This window comes from Pseudophryne corroboree, chromosome 5, assembly GCF_028390025.1.
Source record: "Pseudophryne corroboree isolate aPseCor3 chromosome 5, aPseCor3.hap2, whole genome shotgun sequence".
Lineage (NCBI taxonomy): Eukaryota > Metazoa > Chordata > Amphibia > Anura > Myobatrachidae > Pseudophryne > Pseudophryne corroboree.
In genome coordinates, this window is record NC_086448.1 from 408,031,480 (window position 1) to 408,055,934 (window position 24,455).

Consider the following 24,455-nt stretch of genomic DNA (forward strand, 5'->3'; position numbering starts at 1 on the left):
TCCACATTACAGAAGAGGATTCAGGGGCTTCTACAGTCTGAGGGTATCCATTCATGCAGCAATGCGAGTGATGGGATCAATGGTGTCGACATTGACATGGTGGAATATGCCCAATTCCATTCAAGGCCCCTTCAACTTCTGATTCTTTCCAAATGGAATGGATTACATCAGACAATAAAAACCCAGACTATGATTCTTCCTCAGGAAGTGCAGCGGTCATTAACTTGGTGGCTACAAACATCCCATCTGGACAAAGGGAGACCCTTTTGGATTTCGGATTGGGAGGTTCTGACAAGATGCCAGCCTTCAGGGTTGGGGAGCTGTGACAAAACAGTGCTTCTTCCAGGGACAGTGGACCAGGGAAGACATCTGGCTAACAATATACTGGCACTTTGGGCCATATACATGGCACTCAACCAAGCATAAGAAATACTTCACGGCAAGCCGATTCAGATTTGCTCAGACAGTGCGACGGCAGTAGCGTACCTCAGTCAACAAGGAGGACCACGCAGCCGGAGGGCAATGAAGGAGGTAAGCCGCCCGTTAAGGTGGGCAGAACTTCATCATCCAGCTGTGTCTGCAGTGTTCATTCTGGGAGTCCTAAATTGGGAAGCAGACTTTCTCAGCCAGCACGCCATTCATGCAAGCGAATGGGCCTTACACCCAGAAGTCTTTCAGACTCTGGTGATCAAGTGGGGACTGTCGGAAGTAGACCTCATGGCGTTTCGCGAGATCAATAATATACCCATGTACAGGTCAAGAACAAAGGATCCTGAAGCGACCTTCGTGGATACTCTGTCAGTGAAGTGGGAGTTTCATCTGGCGTATGGGTTTCCACGGATCACCCTGTTGCCCAGGGTGATTCAAAAATTCAAACAAGAAATGGGCGCCGTGATACTAATAGCTCAGGTGTTGCCCAGATGACATTGGTACACAGATCTGCAGAGGCTGTCCGCGGATACTCCGTTTCTACTACCTCAACGTCCAGATCTATTGTCCCAGGGTCCTTGTCTCTACAAACACCTGGATCGACGTCTTTGACGTCGTGGCTCTTGAGACATCCATCTTAAAAGCAAAAGGGTTTTTACAAAAGGTAATTCAAACAATGCTTAGATCAAGAAAACCATCCTCGGCTCGCATTGATTACCGGATATGGCATGCTTATATTCAGTGGTGCACTGCCAGAAATTATGACGGGAGGTCTTTCAGAGATTCAAGAGTTCTAGCATTCCTTCAAGCAGGAATGGATTAAGGTCTATATGTGTCTTCCTTGAAGGTACAAGTGTCGGCACTAACTGTATGGTTCCAAAAGAAAATTGCTAACCTACAAGATGTTCACACTTTTTTCCAAGGAATGCTTCACATTCAACCTCCTTCAGTTCCCCCTACAGCCCCTTGGGATCTAGAAATAGTCTTCAGGGCACCTCAAGTTGCCCTATTTGAACCACTGAATAAAGTGGATTTGCAATGGTTGACAGCAAAAGTTCTCTTTCTACTAGCAATTGCTTCAGCTAGAAGAGTTTCAGATTTAGGGGCGTTATCATGTTGCCCTCCTTTTCTGATATTTCATCCAGATAGAGCAGTTCTCCGAACTAGATAGTTATCTTCCTAAGGTGGTCTCTAAATTCCACCTTAATCAACATTCTGTTTGGCGGCTCTGATAGTCCGTCTGTCCCCTACGGATTTGTGCCATGCTAATTAAGGATGAAGAGCTGTAGAAACGGCCAGCCTGGCAATGATGTTGCCGAGTTCTGCCACCTCGCAGTCGCCACTGCAGATAGAGGTGACTGAAGCCCTGGAGGATATTTGGATAGGGTCGGATATTAGCAGGGACTTTGCCGCTTTTAGCCGCCCCTAATCTAACATGTTGACATAGTTAAAATATCAGCATTAGGGTGGGGTACATTAAAAGTGAACTGTTAAAATTGTGAAATGTCAATATCATCATTGTTGTATGTCGACATTACAGCCATGTCAACATTATGAATGTCAATATAATATAGGGAACCTTTTGACACCCCATAGGCTGTTTTCTTTGTTGCTGAGCATGCTTTGTGTTTTTTATTTAGTACTAAATGTTTTGTACTAAACTATTTTGTAATTAAAAAAAAAACAAGGAAAGGTTTAGGGAGGCTATCGTAAGGGGCTCTGAATATGGAAATGTGAATTCTGATGTAGAAGTTTTCAATTGTCTAATGCTGTGGTTCCCAAACTTTTTTTGAATCACGGCGCCCTAGAGTAACAAAACATATTTCACGGCACCCCTAGGCCAAATATTTCTTACAGAGAAACGTAGAAAAAAATATAAAATTAAGTAAATTGTGTTTATTCTGTATGTCATCCAGAAGTTCAAAAATGTGTTGAGGGACAGGATTCACTTCTGTGTGTCTTTTGATTGGCTGCCACAAGCACTGGTTTTGTCTATTAAATTGCCCATAAATAATTTGAATTGGTTCTGGACCACCAACCCGAGGTACCAATGGAAGTGTCCCGAGGCACCCCATGGCACAGAACCACTGGTCTAATAGATATTTCATTTTTATAGCTAGTAAATACTATTTCTCTAACATCCATAAGGGATACTGGGGTTCACTTAGTACGATGGGGTGTAGAGATGGGGTCCAAAGGAGCCGGTGCACTTTAAATCTTCAAACAGGGTGTGCTGTCTCCTCCCCTCTATGCCCCCTCTCACAGCCAGTTTAGAAAAATGTGCCCTCAGGAGAGGATGCACACTCTGGAGCTACAAGGTTTTTTCTTCAAATTGTTTTAAACTTTTATTTATTTCAGGTAGGCTGTCTCAGTGTCTGGGCAACAGCCTACCTGCATTGAGGGACTTAGGTGGGGGACAGATAGCGACCTCATTAGGTGCCTGAGCCGATTCCCGCTGACAGAACATCAGTCCTGAAGGGTAGTGTACCGCGTGGCATTGCGCTATAGCGCACATGCCCACAGCACGCCGCACACCCCTAAGAGTAGCCTGAAGATGAGAAGAGTGGTGAGTGACAACCGTGGACCCACTAGGGACAACCGTGGACCCACTAGGGATCCCCTGTTTTTTTGGGGTGGCGCGATCACGGGGCGGGCGTGCGGACATTCCCAGGTTTGATCCCATAGCCCCCCGCGTAGACTAGCAGCGATTAGTGAAAACAGGTGTTTGGGGCCTGATTTTACACTTTTGGGAGACTTTGGCTAGCATAAATAAATGAAAGTTCCAGCGCCATTAAAGTGGGTGGAGCTTACTCAGAGCAGGACCAGTGGCTTCCTGGCACCTTCCTCTGCATTCCAGCAGCTGCAGCACGATTGCCAGCTTCGCCAGTGACACTCCAGGAACCAGGTTTCTTGGTACAGGGGTGTAAAAAAGGGGAGAGCCGCTTGATATATGCATTTATCAGCTTCTGTTTTGTGCACAGCTTAATTTGAACATAGTGTGGTCCTGCAGTCTTACAGAGTCTGCTTGGCTTGTGTGCTGGTCCCACCTAGCTGAGTCTCTTCCACATGTACCAGTCTGGGCATGCTTGCTTGCACTTTGTGTGTGTGTGTGAGTTTTCTGTCTCCTATGCAACACCAGGTTTTCCCCCTCCAATTGCTGATTCCCTCACATGTGAACAATGCAGCCAGTCCTCACAACTTTGTGAGGTTTCTGGGGGGTATATACACAAACCATCTTGGTTATTGTCTATAAAGACCATGATGGCTATCATGTCAAATCAAGCTGCTAATAGACAAGAAACACAGAGGCTGCAACAGTCTGTAGCAGATCTGTCTAGTAAAGCAGATGACAGACGGGTCACCCCTCTCTCTAAGGGGGTAATTCCAAGTTGATCGCAGCAGGAATTTGGTTAGCAGTTGGGCAAAACCATGTGCACTGCAGGGGAGGCAGCTATAACATGTGCAGAGAGAGTTAGATTTGGGTGTGGTGTGTTCAATCTGCAATCTAAATTGCAGTGTAAAAATAAAGCAGCCAGTATTTACCCTGCACAGAAACAAAATAACCCACCCAAATCTAACTCTCTCTGCACATGTTATATCTGCCTCCCCTGCAGTGCACATGGTTTTGCCCAACTGCTAAAAAATTTCCTGCTGCGATCAACTTGGAATTACCCCCTAAATCAGGGCCATATAAGCATGGGTTGCCGACATCCTCTCGGACTCTGACAAGAAAGTACCAGAAGAGGAGGGGAAGGAGCTGGAACCCATTAGAGAGGATTCCTCTCCAGCACAAGGTATTGAACCCCTTATAACCGCTAAAAGAGATGTGTTAAAAATTCCTGCTGAGGATACTGAGGTATAGAAGCTATTTTTCTCTTCGCTAATGTCACATTTCCTGATTCCAAAGAATTAGATGACCTTTTCAGGCAACCTTGGGTCAATCCTGATAAAAAATTCCAGGTGACAAATAGGTTGATAAACACTTTTCCATTTGCCTAAGAAGGCAGGAAAATATGGGAAAATCTCCCGGCTGTGGACGCCTCGGTCTCACGCCTATCTTGGATTTCAAAAGCTACAGCAGGGAAATCCACACAACTTCTCTCTGCAGCTCCACCGGCCAGACGTTCCTACCCGGGTCCATCCATGCAGTCCTTTCGGACCGTGAGGTTTAAGCCAAGAGCCAGTGGCGCCTCAAATTCTTCGAGAGGCACCAGAGGTAAGACACGAAAACCAGCTGCTGAAGGTTCACAAGAACAGAGCACCAGTTCTGCCTCAACCAAGGCCTCAGCATGATGGTGTCTCTCCATCCCTGGGGGATCTCAAGTTGGGAGCTTGGTTATGTCACTTCAGCCGTATTTGGGACAACTACTGCCAGGATGCCTGGGTAAAAGATCTGAACTCCCAGGGCTGCAAACTGGAGTTTGACAGTGCTCCACCTCACAGTTATTTCTGGTCCAGCTTGTCAGCTTTAGAGGAAACTCGAGTTACGCTGCAGGAGGCCATTCAAAAATTGGTTGAGACCCAGGTCATTGTTCCAGTTCCACTACAACAGCAGGAATAGGGATACTATTCCAGCCTGTTTGTGGTACTGAAGCCGGACAGTTCGGTACAGCCCATTTTGAATCTACAATTCTTAAACCCTTACCTGCGGGTTTTCAAATTCAAGATGGAATCCTTGCGAGCAGTGATCTCAGGCCTTGAAGAAGGGGAGTTCCTGGTATCTCTGGATATAAAGGATGCTTACCTCCATATTCCAATATGGCCGCCCCATCAGGCTTACCTCAGGTTTGCTCTGCTGAACGATCACTACCAATTCCAGGCACTACCCTTTGGTCTTGCCACGGCACCAAGAGTCTTCATGAAGGTGATGGCACAATGATGTTTCAGCTCCGTGTTCAGGGGATCAACATTGTTCCCTACCTGGACAATCTTTTGATAAAAGCAAGATCCAGGGAGCATCTATTGACCAATATCAGCCTCACTATACGGCTACTGTCACATCATGGGTGGATTCTCAATTTGCAAAAATCGCACCTTGAGCCGACTCAACGGCTGCTGTTTCTGGGAATGATTCTAGACACGGTGGCTCAGAAGGTTTTCCTCCCAGCGGACAAAGTGAGGACGCTTCAGGAAATGGTCCGAGTGGTTCTAAAGCCGAATCGGGTTTCCATCCATCTTTGCATACGCCTCTTAGGAAAGATGGTGGCCTCATACGAGGCAGTCCAATACGGAAGGTTTCATACCAGGACCTTCCAAGTAGATCTTCTGAACAAGTGGTCAGGGCCGCATCTGCAGATGCATCGGATCATATGTCTCTCACCTTAGGCCATGATGTGTCTCTTGTGGTGGCTGCAGTCCTCCAATCTGGTGGAGGGTCGGAGCTTTGGGATTCCGGATTGGATTCTTCTAACCACGAGTCTGAAAGGCATCTCCTCTGCTTCAGAATCAGACCATTCAGGTTCAATTGGACAACGCCACAGCGGTAGCGTACATCAACCGACAAGGAGGAACAAAGAGCAGAGCTTGCATGCGAGAGGTGTCAAAGATACTCCTCTGGGCGGAAAGAAATGCAAAGGCAGTATCGGCCATATTCATTCCGGGAGTAGACAACTGGGAGGTGGACTATCTAAATCGACACGACCTCCACCCGAGAGAGTGGGGCCACCACCCACAGGTCTTTCAACAGATAGCGAACCAGTGGGGTTGTCTGCAGATCGATCTGATGGCGTCTTGGCTCAACAAGAAGCTTCGGGGGTATTGTTCAAGGATCATGGACCCTCAAGCGACAGCAGTGGACGCACTGACGCCGCCGTGGTTTTACCAGTTGGTATACTTGTTCCCTCCGATCCCATTGCTACCAAGGGTGCTAAAGAGAATCAGAAAGAAAAGAGTTCAGGTAATTCTAATTTCCCGTGATTGGCCTCGGAGAGCTTGGCACGCGGACTTTCTGGCCATGTCGTTAGAAGATCCTTGGCCTCTGCCAATGCGAGAAGATCTTCAGCAAGGGCTGTTCGTCTATCCGGACTTACGGGGGCTTCATTTGACGGCATGGCGGTTGAGCGGAACATTCTAGCTTATAAAGGTATCTGGACAAGGTTATTGCAACCATGATTCAGACCAGGAAGGCAGTGACGTCAAAATCATCATATCTGGAAAATATATGTCTCCTGGTGTGAAGGCCGAAAGTACTCCCCTGTGGATTTCAACCTGGGTCGGTTCATATGTTTCCTACAGGCTGGAGTGGACATGGGACTACGGTTAGGCTCCATCAAAGGTCAGATCTTGGCATTGTCTATTTTCTTTCAGAAGAAGTTGGCAGCATTGCCAGAAGTACAGACTTTCTTGCAAGGTGTCCTTCATATACAACCCCCCTTTGTGTCTCCGACGGCACTCTGGGACTTGAATGTGGTTCTGGACTTTCAACAGTCCTCTTGGTTTGAACCATTGATGATGGTAGAAGACAAGTACCTTACATGGAAGACGGTGATGCTACTGGCCCTAGCTTCGGCTATGCGAGTTTTGGTGTTGGGTGCCTTATCATGCAAGAGCCCCTATTTGGTCTTTACGAGGACAGAGCAGAGCTCAGGACTCACCAGCAGTTCCTGCTGAAGGTGGTTTCGGTGTTTTATCTGAATCAACCAATTGTGGTTCCAGCCAATTCTGACGTTTCTTCTAATCCAGTGACATTGGATATAGTGACAGCCTTGAAGATCTACGTCAAGAGGACGGCTCGGATTGAAAAACGGATTCCTTTTTGTGCTCTATGATGCTCAGAAAAAGGGTTGTCCTGCTTGCTATCCAACAGGCCTATACTTCAGCAGCCTCGCCTGTTCCACAGTCTCTGAGGGCCCACTCTTAAGATCGGTGGAATCCTCCTGGGCGGCTGCCCGTGGAGTCTCGGCTTTGCAACTATGCCGAGCGGCTACCTGGTCAGGGAGAAACACTTTTGTAAAGTTCTACAAGTTTTGATACCCTGGTCAAAGAGGATACCTAGTTTGGGCAGACGGTGCTTCAGGCGTCTCCGCACGTTCCCGCTCGTTCTGGAAGCTTTGGGACGTCCCCATCATACTAAGTGAACCCCAGTATCCCTTATGGATGTTAGAGAAAATAGAATTTTAATTACCTACCTGTCAACGCTCTGAGGTGGGCGCCCAGTATCCCTAATGGACTATGAGAAAAGGATATGCCGGTAGGTAATTAAAATCCTATTTTTATGTACTTTTATTTGTATGTAAGTCTTTATGATTATACAGTACTAATTACCAGCATGTCCAAATGATGGAACAACATAACAGTAATTTCGGCGCCATCTAGTGGCCTCTGGCACGCAAACCCTTGAAGTCCCCCCCATAGAGGTGATGAGCAGCATTAGCCTTTTATTATATAGGATGTTATTATGTTAAACTTTAAAAAGCTTTACAATTTGTGTAGTTAAGATGTTTACAATTAACATAAACTAAAGGTATTTGAAATAACATTTGTTAATTTAACATCTCACTGCAAAAGTAGACATCGGGGTGAATTCAATTATTTTTGCACACCTTCTCACACCTGAACTCTCATCTAAAGTGAGAGGGTGATATTCTGATATGCTGATCAGGCACAAGTACAGTAACTGGGCGAGTACAGGTTGAGTATCCCTTATCCAAAATGCTTGGGACCAGAGGTATTTTGGATATCGGATTTTTCCGTATTTTGGAATAATTGTATACCATAATGAGATATTATGGTGACGGGACCTAAATCTAAGCACAGAATGCATTTATGTTTCATATACACCTTATACACACAGCCTGAAGGTAAATTTAGCCAATATTTTTTGTAACTTTGTGCATTAAACAGAGTGTGTCTACATTCACACAATTCATTTATGTTTCATATACACCTTATACACACAGCCTGAAGGTAAATTTAGCCAATATTTTTTATAACTTTGTGCATTAAACAGAGTGTGTCTACATTCACACAATTCATTTATGTTTCATATACACCTTATACACAAAGCCTGAAGGTCATTTAATACAATATTTTTAATAACTTTGTGTATTAAACAAAGTTTGTGTACGTTGAGCCATCATAAAACAAAGGTTTCACTATCTCACTCTCACTCAAAAAAGTCCGTATTTCGGAATATTCCGTATTTCGGAATATTTGGATATGGGATACTCAACCTGTATTACATTTTTGCGCATTTCACACCCAAATGTACTAGGTTTAGACGCTTAGTGACTACACTAGTTTACACCATTCTGTGTGGCATAGCGAAAATGCAGTTTGAGCACCTAAAAGCCAGACTATTCTAATATTTCTTCTCGCCACTAGGGTGCAAGCAGAAAAAATGGGTGCATGCGGCACTGCCCATTTGGCAGAATGGAATAGTGCTGTCGAGCACCCAAAAAACTATTTGATTCCCCCCTTCTATAGCGATGTTCACTTAATATTAGTTAATTATTTACAATTTTGTGGTATATCTCAGTTTGCATACTTTATACAATTTCTTTTTTCTTCAATTCTGTTTGTGATCTTAACTTACAGATTTATCAGTGATGTCACAAGAAGACCTTGCATTGGCTCTTACTACTGACAATGAAAAGATGAAACGGTGGGGGATAGTTGCCACTGGTTTTGTGGGAGGTACCTTGCTGGCACTGCATGCTGTTGTTACTCCATTTGTAGCCCCAGCGCTGAGAAAAGTCTGTCTGCCTTATGTACCTGCAACAAAAACACAGGTTGAAAATGTATTGAAAATGCTTCAGTCTAGAAAAGGACTTGTTGTTGACATAGGGAGCGGTGATGGACGTATTGTAAGTTACAAGTTTTTGTTTCTTTAATGTTATTCTGTTTGCGGATTGTGTATTTTACACTATAAATATGTATATATGATATTGACATCATTAAAGTGTGATTAATATTGTATTTATCATCACAGGAATACAATTAAATTTTTTACAGCTGGAAAATATTGTTTATTTTTGCTCATCATTTTATACAGAATTGTTGCAGGATAGAGTTCGTGAAAGCTTCTGAATACAATTGACATTCTGTTCCGTGTGGGATGAAATTTTGCAAGAGTTAATTCACTGTAGACCTAAATACTTGCTTAGCTAAAATGCAATTCTTTAATTTTTATATTTATTGAAGCTGCTGTTGCTGAAGGATCACGAGCACCGTAGCAACCCTAAAGATGCTGGCCATACATCAGGACGACCAGCATTAGATGCGAGTCGTCTCGGATTTCCCCCAGCAGCTCCGGCGTACGATATCGTAAGGTCAGACTTTCTACCTTATGATCTATCATACGACCTTTAATTCACCGTTACCCAGATCGCCTGATCATATGTGCAACACATGATCAAACGTTACGACATTCGATCCACGGGACTGCATATCGTAATCGTACCCCAAAAATGCACACTGTCCACACGATGCATCATGCCAGGCGTCAAAATTGTGCATTCGTACGGAAAATCGTGTATGGCCAGCTTAAGATCTGTAGCAAGGTCACTAATCTGCCAATACATACAATAACACCAATTTACAAGTCCAAACCCTTTCCCTTATCAGGAAATAGACACATTCTAACAAGAAGGAGCCTTCAAGGAATATTTCATACTAAACAATTTTTACAGTGTAGTAAGTGTACACAGTTAGAACATATGTAACAGAAACATTTGTGTTATACCATGGAAGTTTTGCTTTCTTTCTTTTTTTTATATACACCGGCGATATTCTGATATTTGGCAGAGAGAAGTACGGATTCTATTGGTGCTACTATCTCTTTACTATCAGTGAAGAGCTGAACTTGTAATATAACTTATTTAGTGCCTGGGATACATTGAAACAGTTAATGCATTTACAATGTTACACAGTGAAAACTCTGAAATTTAAACTTGGTCTCTAGCGTGATGGGGCAGTTCTCCCCAATGGCGACTTAGGGCCAATGTACCTCGCAGAAAGAGTGTTAACTATGGTAAGTCTACGATAACTCTCCTTTTCTGCAGCGGGGTACATTGGTTTCCACAGGAAAAATGGGGGATGTCCTAAAGCAGTTCTTAAAGGGAGGTTCTCACCTTAGTGGATATGAGAATCCGACGTCCAAAGGAAGCATCCTGGGAGGCGAAAAATATCAAAGGAATAGAACCTAAGAAACATGTTCACTGAGGACCATGTAGCCGCCTTACACAATTGTTCTACGGACGTGCCATGGTGGGCGCCCAAGAAGGTCCAACAGACCGAGTAGAATGTGCTTAAATAGCAGCAAGCCTGGGAGTCCAGCCTGCGCATAAGCTTGTGCAATCACCATTCTAATCCATCAGGCCAGACATGTTTGTGGTAACCAAACAGGGCAAAAAGGCCATCTGACCTCCTGATAGAGGCAGTCCTCTCCACATGGATATGAAGAGCCATAACCACATCCAAAAACGTTCTTTTGGGAGACAGGTCCGAAGAGATAAAGGCTGAAACTACAATCTCTTGGTTAAGGTGGAAAGATGACACCACCTTAGGTAAATAACCCAGTCAAGTTCATAGAACTGCCCACTCACGGTAAAATATCAAAAAGGATGGACTACAGGACAAGGCGCTCAAGTCCGACACCTGGCTTGCAGAGGCAATAGCCAGCAAGAACAGGACCTTGGCTGTGAGCCATTTAAGATCCACCGACTCAAGAGGTTCAAATGGAGACTCTTGCAGGGCCTTTAGTACAACAGTCAGATTTCATGGAGCCACAGCAGGGACATAGAGAGGCTGAATCCGAAGGACATCCTGAGTGAAGGTATGAACGTCGGGTATAGACGCAATTTTTCTCTGAAACCATACTGAAAAGGCAGATATGTGAACCTTGAAGGAGGCCAGATGAAGACCTAAGTCAAGGCATCATTGCAGAAAAGCCGAACTTACAGAGAGACATCATAATTCTTATCAGCACACCAGGTGAAATAAGAATTTCAAACCCTGTAATAAATCCGGGCAGAGGCCGGTTTGCAGGCTTTCAACATAATCTGGATAACCACCTCAGAAAATTCTTTGGCCCTTAGGAGTGATGTTTCAAGAGCCACGCTGTCAAAGCCAGTCTGGCCAGGTCTGCATAGACATAAGGGCCTTGTATGAGGAGGTCTGACCGCTGAGGAAGTAGATGGAGACGCCCTGTCGACAGACCATGCAGGTCTGAGAACCAATGCCATCTGGGCCACGCTGGAGCGACTAGAAGAAGCATTTCTCCTTCTTGCTTGAACTTCCGTAGGACCCTGGGCAGGAGTGACACTGGAGAGAACAGGTAGGGCAGCCGAAAGTTCCATGGAATTCCGGACCCTATAATCCACGCCGAAGCTGGTTTTGCAGGCCTTCAGCATAGTTTGGATAACTCATTGCAGAAAAGCCGAACTTCCAGAGAGACATCATAATTCTTATCAGCACACCAGGTGAAATAAGAATTCCAAACCCTGTAATAAATCCAGGCAGAGGCCGGTTTGCAGGCTTTCAACATAATCTGGATAACCACCTCTGAGAATCCTTTGGCCCTCATGAGTGAAGCTTCAAGAGCCATGCTGTCAAAGCCAGCCTGGCCAGGTCCGGGTAGACACAAGGGCTCTGAACAAGGAGGTCTAGGCGTTGAGGAAGTAGAAGAGGACGCTCTATCGATAGACCCTGCAGGTCTGAGAACCAATGCCGTCTGGGCCACGCAGGAGCGACTAGAAGTAGTATTCCTCCTTCTTGCTTGAACTTCCGTAGTACCCTGGGCAGGAGTGACACTGGAGGGAACACGTATGGCAGCCGAAAGTTCCATGGAATTGACAGTGTGTCCACAAACTCTGCTCGAGAATCCCTGGTCCGAGATCCAAAGACCGGAACCTTGTAATTGTGCCAAGACGCCATCAGGTCTACATCTGGTAGGCCCCACCTTGTCCACTAGGAGTTGAAAGACTTCTGGATGAAGACTCCATTCTCCGGGGGTGCTCGTACTGGTGACTGAGGAGGTCCGCTTCTCTGTTTAGGACGCCCGGAATGAACACTGCCGATATTGCTGGCAGATGGCGTTCCGCCCACCTAAGGAATTTTGACACTTCCATCATTGCCATGCGGGTTCGAGTGCTGCCTTGATGGTTTATGTACGCCACTGTGGTAGCATTGTCTGACTGTACTTGAACAGGCCTGTTTTGTACCAGAGGCAGGGCGAGAGCGCATTGAACACTGCACTCGGCTCCAAAATGTTATTGGGAGGAGTGATTCCTCCTTGGTCCACCGAGCCTGAAAAACGTGTTGCTCCAACACCGCACCCCATCCCTTCAGACCGGCGTCCGTTGTCAGTAGGACCCAGTTGGGGATCCAGAAGGTAAGGCCCCTGCTTAATTGCTGGTCCTGTAGCCACCAGGTCAGCGACAGACGAACTTCCGGAGTCAAAGTGATCATGCGAGATCTGATCTGCTAAGGTAGGCTGTCCCACTTGGAAAGAATTAATCTCTGTAGAGGGCGGGAATTAAATTGAGCGTACTCTATCATGTTGAAAGCCGACACCATCAGGCCAAGTACTTGCATTGCTGAGTGTATCGACACTCTGGGGTGACAGGATAAGGAAGCATCTTATCCTGTCCTGAAGCTTCAGGCCTCTTTTTGGAGACAGCGTGGATTTCTTCCAATTGATAAGCCATTCGTGGGCTTGCAGAAAGGTTATCGTCGGTTGCAGATGACTGAGAAGGACATCGTGGAAATTGCCAGAATTAGTAAGTCGTCCAGATACAGCAGGATTCTGACACCCTGGCGACGGAGATGGGCCAGATGGGTCATCACGGCCATGACCTTGGTGAAGATCCAAGGAGCCGTAGCCAGTCCAAATGGCAGAGCCTGGAATTGATAGTGGAGGTTGCCAACAGAAACTTCTGATGCGACATGGCAATAGGTATATGCAGGTACGTATCCTGTATATCCAGGGATACCATATTGTCTCCGAGCGCAGTATTTCTATACGGAACCTGGACACTCTCACAAACTTGTTCAGGGATTTGAGGTTGAATATAGGCCAGAAAGACCCATTGGGTTTCGGGACTAGAAACGGGGTCGAGTAATAAACTCTACCTCTCTGGGATTGAGGTACCAGCACAACCCGCCTGTACTCAGGAGAGAACTTACAACCGTTTGCAAAGCTGGCGCCTTTAACGGATTCGAAGGAAGAAATGTGGTGCAAAACTGGCGAGGGGGACATTTCTTGAAAGAGACTGCATACCTATGAGAGACAACATCCAGCACCCATGCGTCTGAAGTGGTCTTTAACCAGATCTGGGTAAACTGTAGAAGTCGGCCTCCCACCATGCGGTTCCCCCAGGGAGAGACCCGCCCCATCATGCAGCAGGCTTGTCTTGTTTAGAAGCAGGCTGAAGGGCTGCCCATGATTGTTTTGCCTTGGGCTTGGTGGTTTTGGAAGCCCAAGACTCTCTCAGGTATGCCTGACCTTTTGCTTTCCCTTGAGGCCGAAAAGGAAGGAAAGGTGGTACCTTTTGCCTTCTGTGCAGAAGGATTAGTATTTGGGAGGAAGGCAGTCTTAGCAGCCACTAATTCAGACACAATTTTATTTAGGTCTTCCCCAAACAAAATGTCCCCAGTGAAGGGGAGTACCTCCAAGGTCTTTTTGGATTCTAGGTCCACCTTCCATGACCTCAACCACAGAATACGGCGAGCCAGGACAGACGTAGTTGACGCCTTAGCTGCCAACACACCAGCCTCAGAGGACGCCTCCTGAATGTATTAGCCAGCGGTGGTAATGTGAGATAGGTGTCAGAAATATTCTTGGGCAGCTCCTCCTCCTCCAATACCTGAACCCACGCTTCAATACCTCTTACAGCCCAAGAGGCAGCAGCAGTGCACCTATGCACAGCTCCTTTAAGGGAGTAAATAGATTTCAGGCATCCCTCCACACGCTTATCTGTCGGTTCCTACAGTGAAGTGACAGTGGTGACAGACAGAGTGGACGACACCACTAGGCGGGTGACATGAGAATCCACCAGTGGTGAATTTTCCTCCTTGTTACATAACTCTGCAGGGAGAGTATAGTGAGCCAAGGCCTGTTTAGACAGAGGGAATTTCTTTCCAGGAGTAGAACAGAGTTCGCGTCTGATGTCCACTAAATGGTCAGAATGGGGTAATAGATTATTAACGTATAAACATATCAGTTTTCTTAGCCACAGTAGTGGAATCCTCATCATTAGAGATTTTGTAGGATTTGCTTAATAGCGACCACTAGGGCAGGGACATCAATCTCCAAGTGAGAGTCCGCATCAGAAACACCTGATTCAGTGTCTGACAGGAACGTATGCTTCCCTCCCCATCAGAGATGTATGTGGATTGTGAGGAGGAAGCAGCCTGCTTAGATGACCCAGAGACAAGGGAGTGACCTGGGGTGGATTTTTGTCTAACCAATGACTGATTTAATTGTTGCGGCTGGTTAGATACATTTTCTGCACAAGGCGGATTAACCCTAGTGACAATTTGTGGCGGTATTGGCACAGGTGGTCCCATAGGGGGCATAAGGCGTTCTATCAGAGTACCCAGTAGGTCAGTGAACACAGCCCAGGGTGGCTCCTGAATAGGCATAGGAGCTGCGGACTGACTAGAGGATGTGTGACACGTGCTACACAGACCATCATACAAAACTTACCCCTCTGGCAAATTCTTGGAGCATACTCTGCATGCTGCAGGAGCTTCCACTGATTTACTGCTCTTTCTGTTAGATATTATATATTAATGCAACACAGAGTGACCTAGTATGAAAAGCCAGACAAAGTACAATACCTGCGAATAAATCCGGTATTATGTGACTGAGTACACAGTAGAATATACATAATGGATAAAGATAAATATACTGTGATGCACTATATTAGCGGACCCAGATGCATCTAGCCCCTTAGGGTACAGAATATAGTGACAGTTATATGTGGGAAACTCTGAGAGTGAAACCACACAGCAGACACAGGCACACACAGTCACAGTCAATGCAGAAATTATTACAATAAGGCTGCTCTGGACTAGTATATATATGTACAGTATATAAATATATCACAGCGCAGTCAGTGACCAGAGGATATAGCCAAATACTCGTAAAGTATATTCTAGAAACTGTACACTCTTTTTCAACTAACGCTGTCTGTATAAAGACATGTAGGATACTTAAGTGTTTGTAAGGTCACAGCGCTATATACAGGTGGCTTTACAAGGAAGACCTTGCCCATGCAGTCCCAGAGACCAGCCGTAGCTATGCTCAGATGATGGCGCCCAGCATCTCAGTTAGGGAGTGAGGGACAGTGTGAGGCAGCTCCAGGGTGGGAAATCTGCGAGGAGATGGTGCCCTGGGCCGGGCCGGGGGGGGGGGGGGCTACAGTTCAAGCGCCACCTCCCCTATGCTAGACCTCCACCCGGGGTACTGTGAGCCTTATCAAATGGGGTGTCAGTACACCCGACCTGTATTCAGAAGCCCTGGTGGTCTAGTGGGGTCCTTGCTCAGTGACAGTGTCCATGCCAGCGCAGCGACCCTTCTCCCTAGGATGCGGATGGAACGCGATTTAATGGCAGATCCCACCTGGGGGACCCTCTTACCTCCTCCCCCTAGCAGCCACGTGAACCAGGAGAGCAGTCTGTGACTGTGCCTAAGCTGGAACGCATCCGCCGCAATTACCCGGGAACTGAGCTGCGGGAGTATGCAACACTGCTTGGGAGATGATGGAGCTGCAGCGCTGAGGTGTCTCCCTGACATACAGCGCTGACAGCCCAGAGAAGAAATCTTGTGTCAAAGCTTTTTCAGGGTTGCCCAATGCAGCCCTCCTGTTAAGTGACCTGCTGCTGCAGGCACCAATTCGAAATTGAGTTCTCAGTGCTTGGAGGCGATGTTATAGAGGAGGTCCCGATGCATCCTGGGACAACCTAAAGCTTTAGCCTGTTGGTGCCTCGATCAAGATCCACGCTACACCCCGATGTTTCCCTGTGGAAACCAATGTACCCTGCTGCAGAAAGTTTTGTTTTGATGCCAGCAAGAGCTGGTTACTGTTTAACAGCGGGCTACATGCTGCAGCCCAAGCTTTTATATTTTTACATTGTTTACATTTTTACTTATATTTTTACTTTTTCAACTGAGCATACAGTGCTTGGCAGTCAAGGAAATTCCAGCGCTGATGCTCCATCACCCCCACCGACGCCACAACACCAGCCACAGTTAGGTGATTTTTGGTGGGACCCTGGCACCTTCTACTAGCAGAGGCACACAGGGGGACCCCGGACTGCATCCGGAACCATGGGGAACAAGGTAAGGTAGTTCTTGCTGCGGTACCTGAGATTGCAACAGTCCTATCCTGTCGGTCCCAGGAGACGGACTGGAGGCGCTTTTGTGATCCCAGAAAATTGCATGACCATGGGACCCACTCGACCACCAGGGCTAGTACTGGGGACCCAAATTACAGGCCAAGGAACCGGCGGTGGATCTCAGCAAGGGGAGGTTAGCACCCTGGGCTTCTCTTCCCTCACGCAGAATAAACATTCGGATATGAGGTAGCGACAGCGGATTGGTACCAAGCGATCAAAGCTTTCAGCCTCCCAGAATGCAACAGGCCCGTCCCTATATACCCGCCTCTTGGATCAGTCAAGTTTTTTGTGTGGTGCGGCAGTAGTTAACCTCTCAGGATCTAGTTCAAAATGGATTATGTGCAAATTGTTTTAGCGTTCACCAAAGCCTCTTGAATAATCAGAGGCAGGCACATGGGCTACTTTTGCACAGACATTATCCAGTATAGCTGAGCGGATAATGCCAGCTCCTATACCAGGGATAGGTTATTCTATTAACCCTTATATGCAACATTCCACCTGGGGGTTATCACATCCAGTACAGGAATCGGCAGCCTCTCAACAGAAACAGGCTGAAAGGCCGGTGGTAAATAAATCACTTAGACATGAAACAACATCTTCGCAAGCTACAAGTTTCAGATGAGAATTCATTGCACTCCGGGTTTGCATACAGAGAGGAGGAGGAAGGCCTCAGCTCAGTGGACATTCCTGAGCTAATTAGTGCTATGAAAGCCATTATATCCTTAGAGGAGGCAGCAGAGCCTTTGTTAAAATCTAAGACACCTGTGTTTAAACGTCCCAAAATAGTTAGGACTGAGTTTCCTGGGTCAGGACAGCTGATGGAAATTATTCAAGAGGCTTGGGTTACACCCATTAAGAAGTTTAAAATTCCAAAGTAGATATGCATGTCATCCGATTGGTGCGAAAGTCTACATTACGTCTGCCTTCAACATCATTAAATGATGTTACGGATAGGAAAATAGATGGTTTTCTTAAAACCATTTTCTCCTTGTCTGGAGCAATCTTAAGACCACCAATGCTTTCAGCCTGGATGAGTGGCAGCCTGGGCTGATGCATTGGAGGATGACCTTTCAATGGCATCTAGAGAGCAAAAATCCCATATTGCACATATCAAACGACAGCTATTTTTATGGTAGAAGCAGCCTTGGATATGGGTACAATTGCCTCTCAGACATCAGCCTCACAGAGCAGTTTGGCTACGTACATGGAAAGTTGACTCAGAATCCAAAAAGGTTCTGGAGTCTTTGCCTTTTACTGCAGATATTCTTTTTGGTAAGGAATTAAACAGTATTTTGGAGTCAGAAGCAGACTCCAAGAAAGTGAAGTTTCCTTCAACACACAAATCCAAGCCTAGATTTCCAGCTTTTCGTCCCTTTCGGACTCCAGGAAAAGCAAAAGGAAAGGGTTATAGCAAACAGTCTCAATCTGACAAGTCTGGAAAGACTAAAAAGCATTGGTCTACCAGAGGGATCACTTCCAAATCAGAAGGTAAGCCATCAGCCTGATGGTGTGGACCTCCACCTTGGGGACCCCAGGGTGCTAGGCCACCTACTTCAGTTTGCACAGATCTGGCAGCAGTCTACCACAGATCCCTGGGTGCAAGAAGCGGTATCTCACGGTTATGCGTTTGCTTTCAAGAAACACCCTCCTCAAAGGTTTTTTTGTACCAGCCCATCTTCAGTAGAAACGAAGGCCAGGACTTTACAAGAGGCAGTTCAGAAGTTGCTTCAGTCAGGAGTAATAATTCCAGTTCCTCCTGCACAACGAGGACAAGTTTTTTATTCCAACCTGTTTCTAGTCCAGAAGCCAAATGGTTCGCTCCGGCCCATACTCAGTCTCAACGTGCTGAACAAATACATTTGGGTGCCTCGGTTTCATTTGGAGACGTTCCATTATGTTGGTCATGGAGTCGGAGGATTTTATGGTATCACTAGATATCGAGGACGCTTACCTTCATGTTCCTATAGCACTGTCCCATCAGCGCTATCTCAGGTTTGCTACCTACCATTTGGACTGGCCACAGCTCCCAGAGTGTTCACCAAAATGATGGTGGTAATGGCATCTTATCTCCGTCAGCAGGGGATAAGGATTTTTCCATACTTCGACGACTTATTAATCATGGCACAGTCTCAGGAATTGCTTCAGTGTCATCTGCGACAGACAATAGCTTGTTTGCAGAGACACGGTTGGCTCATAAATTGGGCAACATCGCCCCTGGGTCACAACGGATGACTCACTTGGGGGCTGTTTTTGATTCGAGTCTTCAGAGAGTAATTTTACCTCTGGACAAAATTACCAAAAATTAAGTCAAGGATTCAGGAGCTGCAACACAGTGAAAAGGTATCCATTCACGCAGCAGTGCGTGTGATGGGGTTGATGGTGTCGACATTTGACATGGTGGAGTATGCTCAGTTCCACTCGATGCCTCTGCAACATCTGATTCTCTCCAAATGGAATGATTTTCATCAGACAATAAACATGCAGCTTATGGTCCTTCCTCTGGTAGTGAGAAGATCATTAGCCTTGTTGCTACATTCATCCCATCTGGACAAAGGGAGACCCCTTTGCATATCAGATTGGGAAATTCTGACAACGGATGCCAGCCTTCAGGGCTGGGGAAGCAGTGTCAGGAAGGAGTTGCTTCCAGGGACAGTGGACCAAGTAAGAAAGTTTCCTGCCAATTAATATATTGGAACTTCGGGCCATATATATGGCATTTATTCAGGTAAAGGACATCCTTCAGGAGGAACCAGCCCAAATCCACTCGGACAATGCAACTGCAGTAGTGTACCTCAACTATCAGGAAAGAACTCGCAGCCAAAACGCAATGAAGGAGGTAAGTCGCACGTTAAAGTGGGCAGAACTTCATCATCCAGCCTTGTTCGCAGTGTTCGTTCCAGGAGTCCTAAACTGGGAAGCGGATTTTCTCAGTCGACACGCCATTCATGCAAACGAATGGGCTTTACACCCCGAAGTCTTCCAAATTCTGGTAGACAACTAGGGGTTACCGGAGATAGATCTCATGGTGTCCCGTCAGAATAAAAAAGTTCCCGCATACGGGTCAAGAACAAAGGATCCCAAAACGATCTTTGTGGATGCTCTGTCATTGAAGGGACTTTCGTCTGGCTTATGTGTTTCCACCAATCACCCTGTTTGCAGATTGAACACACCACACCCAAACCTAACTCTCTCTGCACATGTTAAATCTGCCTCCTCTGCGGTGCACATGGGGGGTAATTCCAAGTTGATCGCAGCAGGAAATTTTTTAGCAGTTGGGCAAAACCATGTGCGCAGTGCATGCTGGGGATGCAGCTATAACATGTGCAGAGAGAGTTAGATTTGGGTGTGGTGTGTTCAATCTGCAATCTAAATTGCAGTGTAAAAATAAAGTAGCCAGTATTTATCCTGCACAGAAACAAAATAACCCACCCAAATCTAACTCTCTCTGCACATGTTATATCTGCCTCCCCTGCAGTGCACATGGGCCCTCATTCCGAGTCGTTCGCTCGGTATTTTTCTTCGCATCGCAATGAAAATCCGCTTAGTACGCATGCGCAATATTCGCACTGCGACTGCGCCAAGTAATTTAACAATGAAGATAGTATTTTTACTCACGGCTTTTTCATCGCTCCGGCGATCGTAATGTGATTGACAGGAAATGGGTGTTACTGGGCGGAAACACGGCGTTTTATGGGCGTGTGGCTGAAAACGCTACCGTTTCCGGAAAAAACGCAGGAGTGGCCGGAGAAACGGGGGAGTGGTTGGGCGAACGCTGGGTGTGTTTGTGACGTCAAACCAGGAACGACAAGCACTGAACTGATCGCACAGGCAGAGTAAGTGTGGAGCTACTCTAAAACTGCTAAGTAGTTTGTGATCGCAATATTGCGAATACATCGGTCGCAATTTTAAGATGCTAAGATACACTCCCAGTAGGCGGCGGCTTAGCGTGTGTAACTCTGCTAAATTCGCCTTGCGACCGATCAACTCGGAATGAGGGCCATGGTTTTGACCAACTGCTAAAAAATTTCCTGCTGCGATCAACTTGGAATTACCCCCCATGGTTTTGCCCAACTGCTAAAAAAAAATCCTGCTGCGATCAACTTGGAATTACCCCTCATGTGCACTGCAGGGTGGGGCAGATATAACATGTGCAGAGAGAGTTAGATTTGAGTGTGGTGTGTTCAGTCTGAAATCTAAATTTCAGTGTAAAAATAAAGCAGCAAGTATTTACCCTGCACAGAAACAATATAACCCACCCAAATGTAACTCTCCCTGCACGTTACATCTGCCACACCCCACCCCACCCCCCCAGCAGCGCACATGGTTTTGCCTATTAGCTAACAGATTTGCTGCTGCGATCAGTTCTGAATTAGGCCCTGAATTACTCCCACAGACTTTGCATACAACTCAGAATTATTTTGTTGAAGCCCATAGGTAAAATTTCAAACATAGTGCCACAAACTGTACAGGGTTGCCTACTTTAAATAGCTCCTCTCTGGGAGAAGGCCGGAGAGGAGACGCAGCAGAAGACTTCAGGGGGCGGGGCCGTGCTCTGACATTAAGCCCCGCCCCCACATCGGAAAATGCCACGATTTGCGTCATTTAACCCCTCCCCTACCCCACGGACTCGCGAATATGCCGTGTATCTCTTCATCCTGCCAGCATCACTAGGGTGCAAGTTGGATGCGGGAGACCTGCCTACACTTCCGTGGGTGCGGGGGGCTACCCCAAAAAACAGGAGCCTCCCGCAGCTTCCGGGATTGTAGGCAAGTATGTATATATATGATTCTAGGAGACTAATAATGTATGGCTGATAATAAGTATTATATTACTTCTAATTTCATTTATGTTGTCAAAGGTAATAGCTGCAGCAAAAAAAGGCTTCCGAGCTGTGGGTTATGAATTGAATCCTTGGCTGGTCTGGTATTCCCGATACAGAGCATGGAGACATGGTGTGCATCATAGTACCAAATTTCACATATCTGATTTATGGAAGGTAAATCATACTAATTTGTTCTAAAGTGTTGTAATATTATCTAGAAAACTTGTGCTTTTATTGTGCACCAAAATCTGCATTTATTTATAAATGTCTTTAACTTAAATCCAAGGGTTATAATGCTAAGCGGCTTTCCAGCGGTTTTGGCTGCAGGATTTAATAAGGTAATAATATGAAATGCAAAAACGGGAGTAAACTAGTAGTAGTGATTTGCAGGCTTAACCTACCTGCGGAATATTTGTGTCCTATGACAAAGGAAAATGCAGTGTTAGAAGAGCCCATATGCCACAATCCTTAAAGTCCAAAATAGATAGTGTTGCGTTTTTAACCTTATTTAGTAGGTAATCCCTATAACGTCTGTACTGTAGTAATCATTTAAAATGAATGGAATTTTACAAAGTTACAATACAGTAATCATAATTCATGAAGTAATTCATCATTCATCAACTGTACGATTTACCTGCGGCCCTTCAGCTGCTGTCTGAACTGCACATGCCAGCATGCCCTGCCACAGTTTTGCTATTAAGGCATGCTAAACTGAGCAGGGCATGCTGGGATGTGTAGTTCCACAACAGCTGGAGGGTCACAGGTTGAAGACCTATGATTTAAACCAATGCCATATCTGAGTGCAACTTTAAACCCCAAACTTGAAGTAATTTACTTAACACCTAAACAAATTAGCATTCTTACAAAAACACTTGTGGTGAGATATTGTTAGGGTCTCCTGCTCTGTGCTGCCACGTCGTCATGGCAACCGGGAGACAAGTGCTAGCTGAGTAACCTGAGCGTAGCTGATACTCCGGTTCGGGTCTTTTGCTGTGCAGTGGTTACAGGCTCTGTGCATGGCAGGGGATCCGGTGCTGGTTTTTGTGCTCACAGTCTGTGAGGTCTGAGTGGGGCGTGGACAGCACCTGCTATATAAACCCTCTTCTCAGGTTAGGCAGATGCTGCTGAATCTTTGTTGGTTAGTCAGTTCCTGAAAGCTAGCTAGTACTGTGTAAACTTTGTATTTGTTTGTTGCTTACTGCAAATAGGCCTTGGGATTTGGTATTACACTCTGCCAATCCAGACCTAGCAGTAAGACTGGAGTCAGTCGTTTAACCTGCTGGGGTTCTTTTGCTACTCTGTGAACCTAGCAAGTTTGCGGCTGTATTCTCAGACTTGCCTGCCAAAATCCTTTCTCACTGTGCAAGGTGTTCAGGTGTCAGTTTAGTGGCAGTAAGCTGAACCAGTGCACTGCAAGTGAGGACTAGGATTGTGGAGACTCTCCTTGTGTCTATTATTCCATCTCTGACCAAGGAGTTTACTGCTACACCCGTTGGCAACCCTTTAGGGTTTTGCTGTTGCCCTTAGCAACAGCATTTCGGGTTCTCTACGTATTAAATCACAACATCTCGCTTCTTTCCATCTGAGCATTCCTAATACTAGGGAGACACCCAGTTTCTTAGCCTTTGGGCTTCTCTGTTCACTTTGTGTTTATTTTGTTACCCTATCACCTTCTATGTATGTAATGTCATATTCCCCAGTCTGTCTGTGAGTTCATTTGTTTTGCATCCCTCTCCGTTCAGACACCAGTACATTCCTGCTGGTACTGGTGTGCATAACATATTCAGCAGCCTAATACTCCTGTTGAAATTTTGTGGGAATATGGAGCATACCCCTCAAAATACTTTGCAACAGGTGGTCGATCAGGTGCAGGTCCTGACTCGACAATTTAATGATTTGTCCATTAAAATGCACACCTCGCAGGCCGCTGGCGGAGCTCCCGCAGCAGCAGTGCCTTCAGGGGTTAAGGAGCCGAAAGTAAATCTCCCGGATCGTTTTTCTGGAGATCGCTCGCAGTTCTTTTGTTTCAAGGAGAGCTGCAAGCTATATTTCCAGCTTAGGCCTCAGTCTTCTGGGTCGGAGATTCAGCGGGTGGGCATAGTGATTTCCTTGCTACAAGGAGACCCACAGGTCTGGGCATATGGGTTGCAGCCTGACTGTCCGTCGCTTAAAAGTGTTGATGCTTTTTTTACGGCACTGGGCATGTTGTATGATGACCCTGACAAGACGGCCTCAGCCGAGGCTCAGATTTCGATCCTTAAGCAAGGGCGAAGGCCAGTTGAGGTTTATTGTACGGAGTTTCGGAGGTTGGCCCATGATACCCAGTGGAATGACCCAGCCCTGAGACACCAGTACCGAAGAGGTCTTTCTAACCAGTTAAAAGACCAACTGGTACAATATCCTTTGCCTGATAGCTTGGATCAGCTCATGCAGTTATCCATTCGGGTGGATAGACGGCTGAGAGAGCGCAGGCTTGAAAGGGAGACCGAGGTTTCCTTCTTTCCCAAGGGAACCTCAGACTCTGAGGAATTTTCCGAGGAGCCTATGCAGATTGGGGCTACCCGTCTCTCCTCGCGTGAGAAGACGCGGAGGAGACAGCAGGGGTTATGTTTGTACTGTGGGAATAAAGGTCATGTGGTAGTATCATGCCCAGAAAAGCCGGAAAACTTCAGGGCCTGAGGGTGATGGGAAATATCCTGTCAGGCCAGAAGTCAGAATTTCCCAAGAAGACTTTTATCATTCCGGTGACCTTGAAGATCCTCGGTCAAACTGTCAAGACTGAGGCCTTTGTGGACAGTGGGGCCGACGGGGTTTTTATGGACCGCCAATTCGCCCTGAAACACTCTGTTCCCTTAGTACCCTT

General features: G+C 46.2%; 1 protein-coding gene across 1 annotated transcript in view; it reads left to right on the top strand.

The window, feature by feature from the left end:
* Positions 1-24,455, top strand: part of ATPSCKMT (ATP synthase c subunit lysine N-methyltransferase) — a 153,048-nt gene that overhangs the window by 80,730 nt on the left and 47,863 nt on the right. Inside the window, exons 2-3 of the mRNA XM_063922763.1 lie at positions 8,965-9,233; positions 21,629-21,766. Of these exons, the coding sequence (XP_063778833.1) occupies positions 8,976-9,233; positions 21,629-21,766 (396 nt within the window). The 5' untranslated portion in view covers positions 8,965-8,975. The remainder of the gene's footprint in view (positions 1-8,964; positions 9,234-21,628; positions 21,767-24,455) is intronic.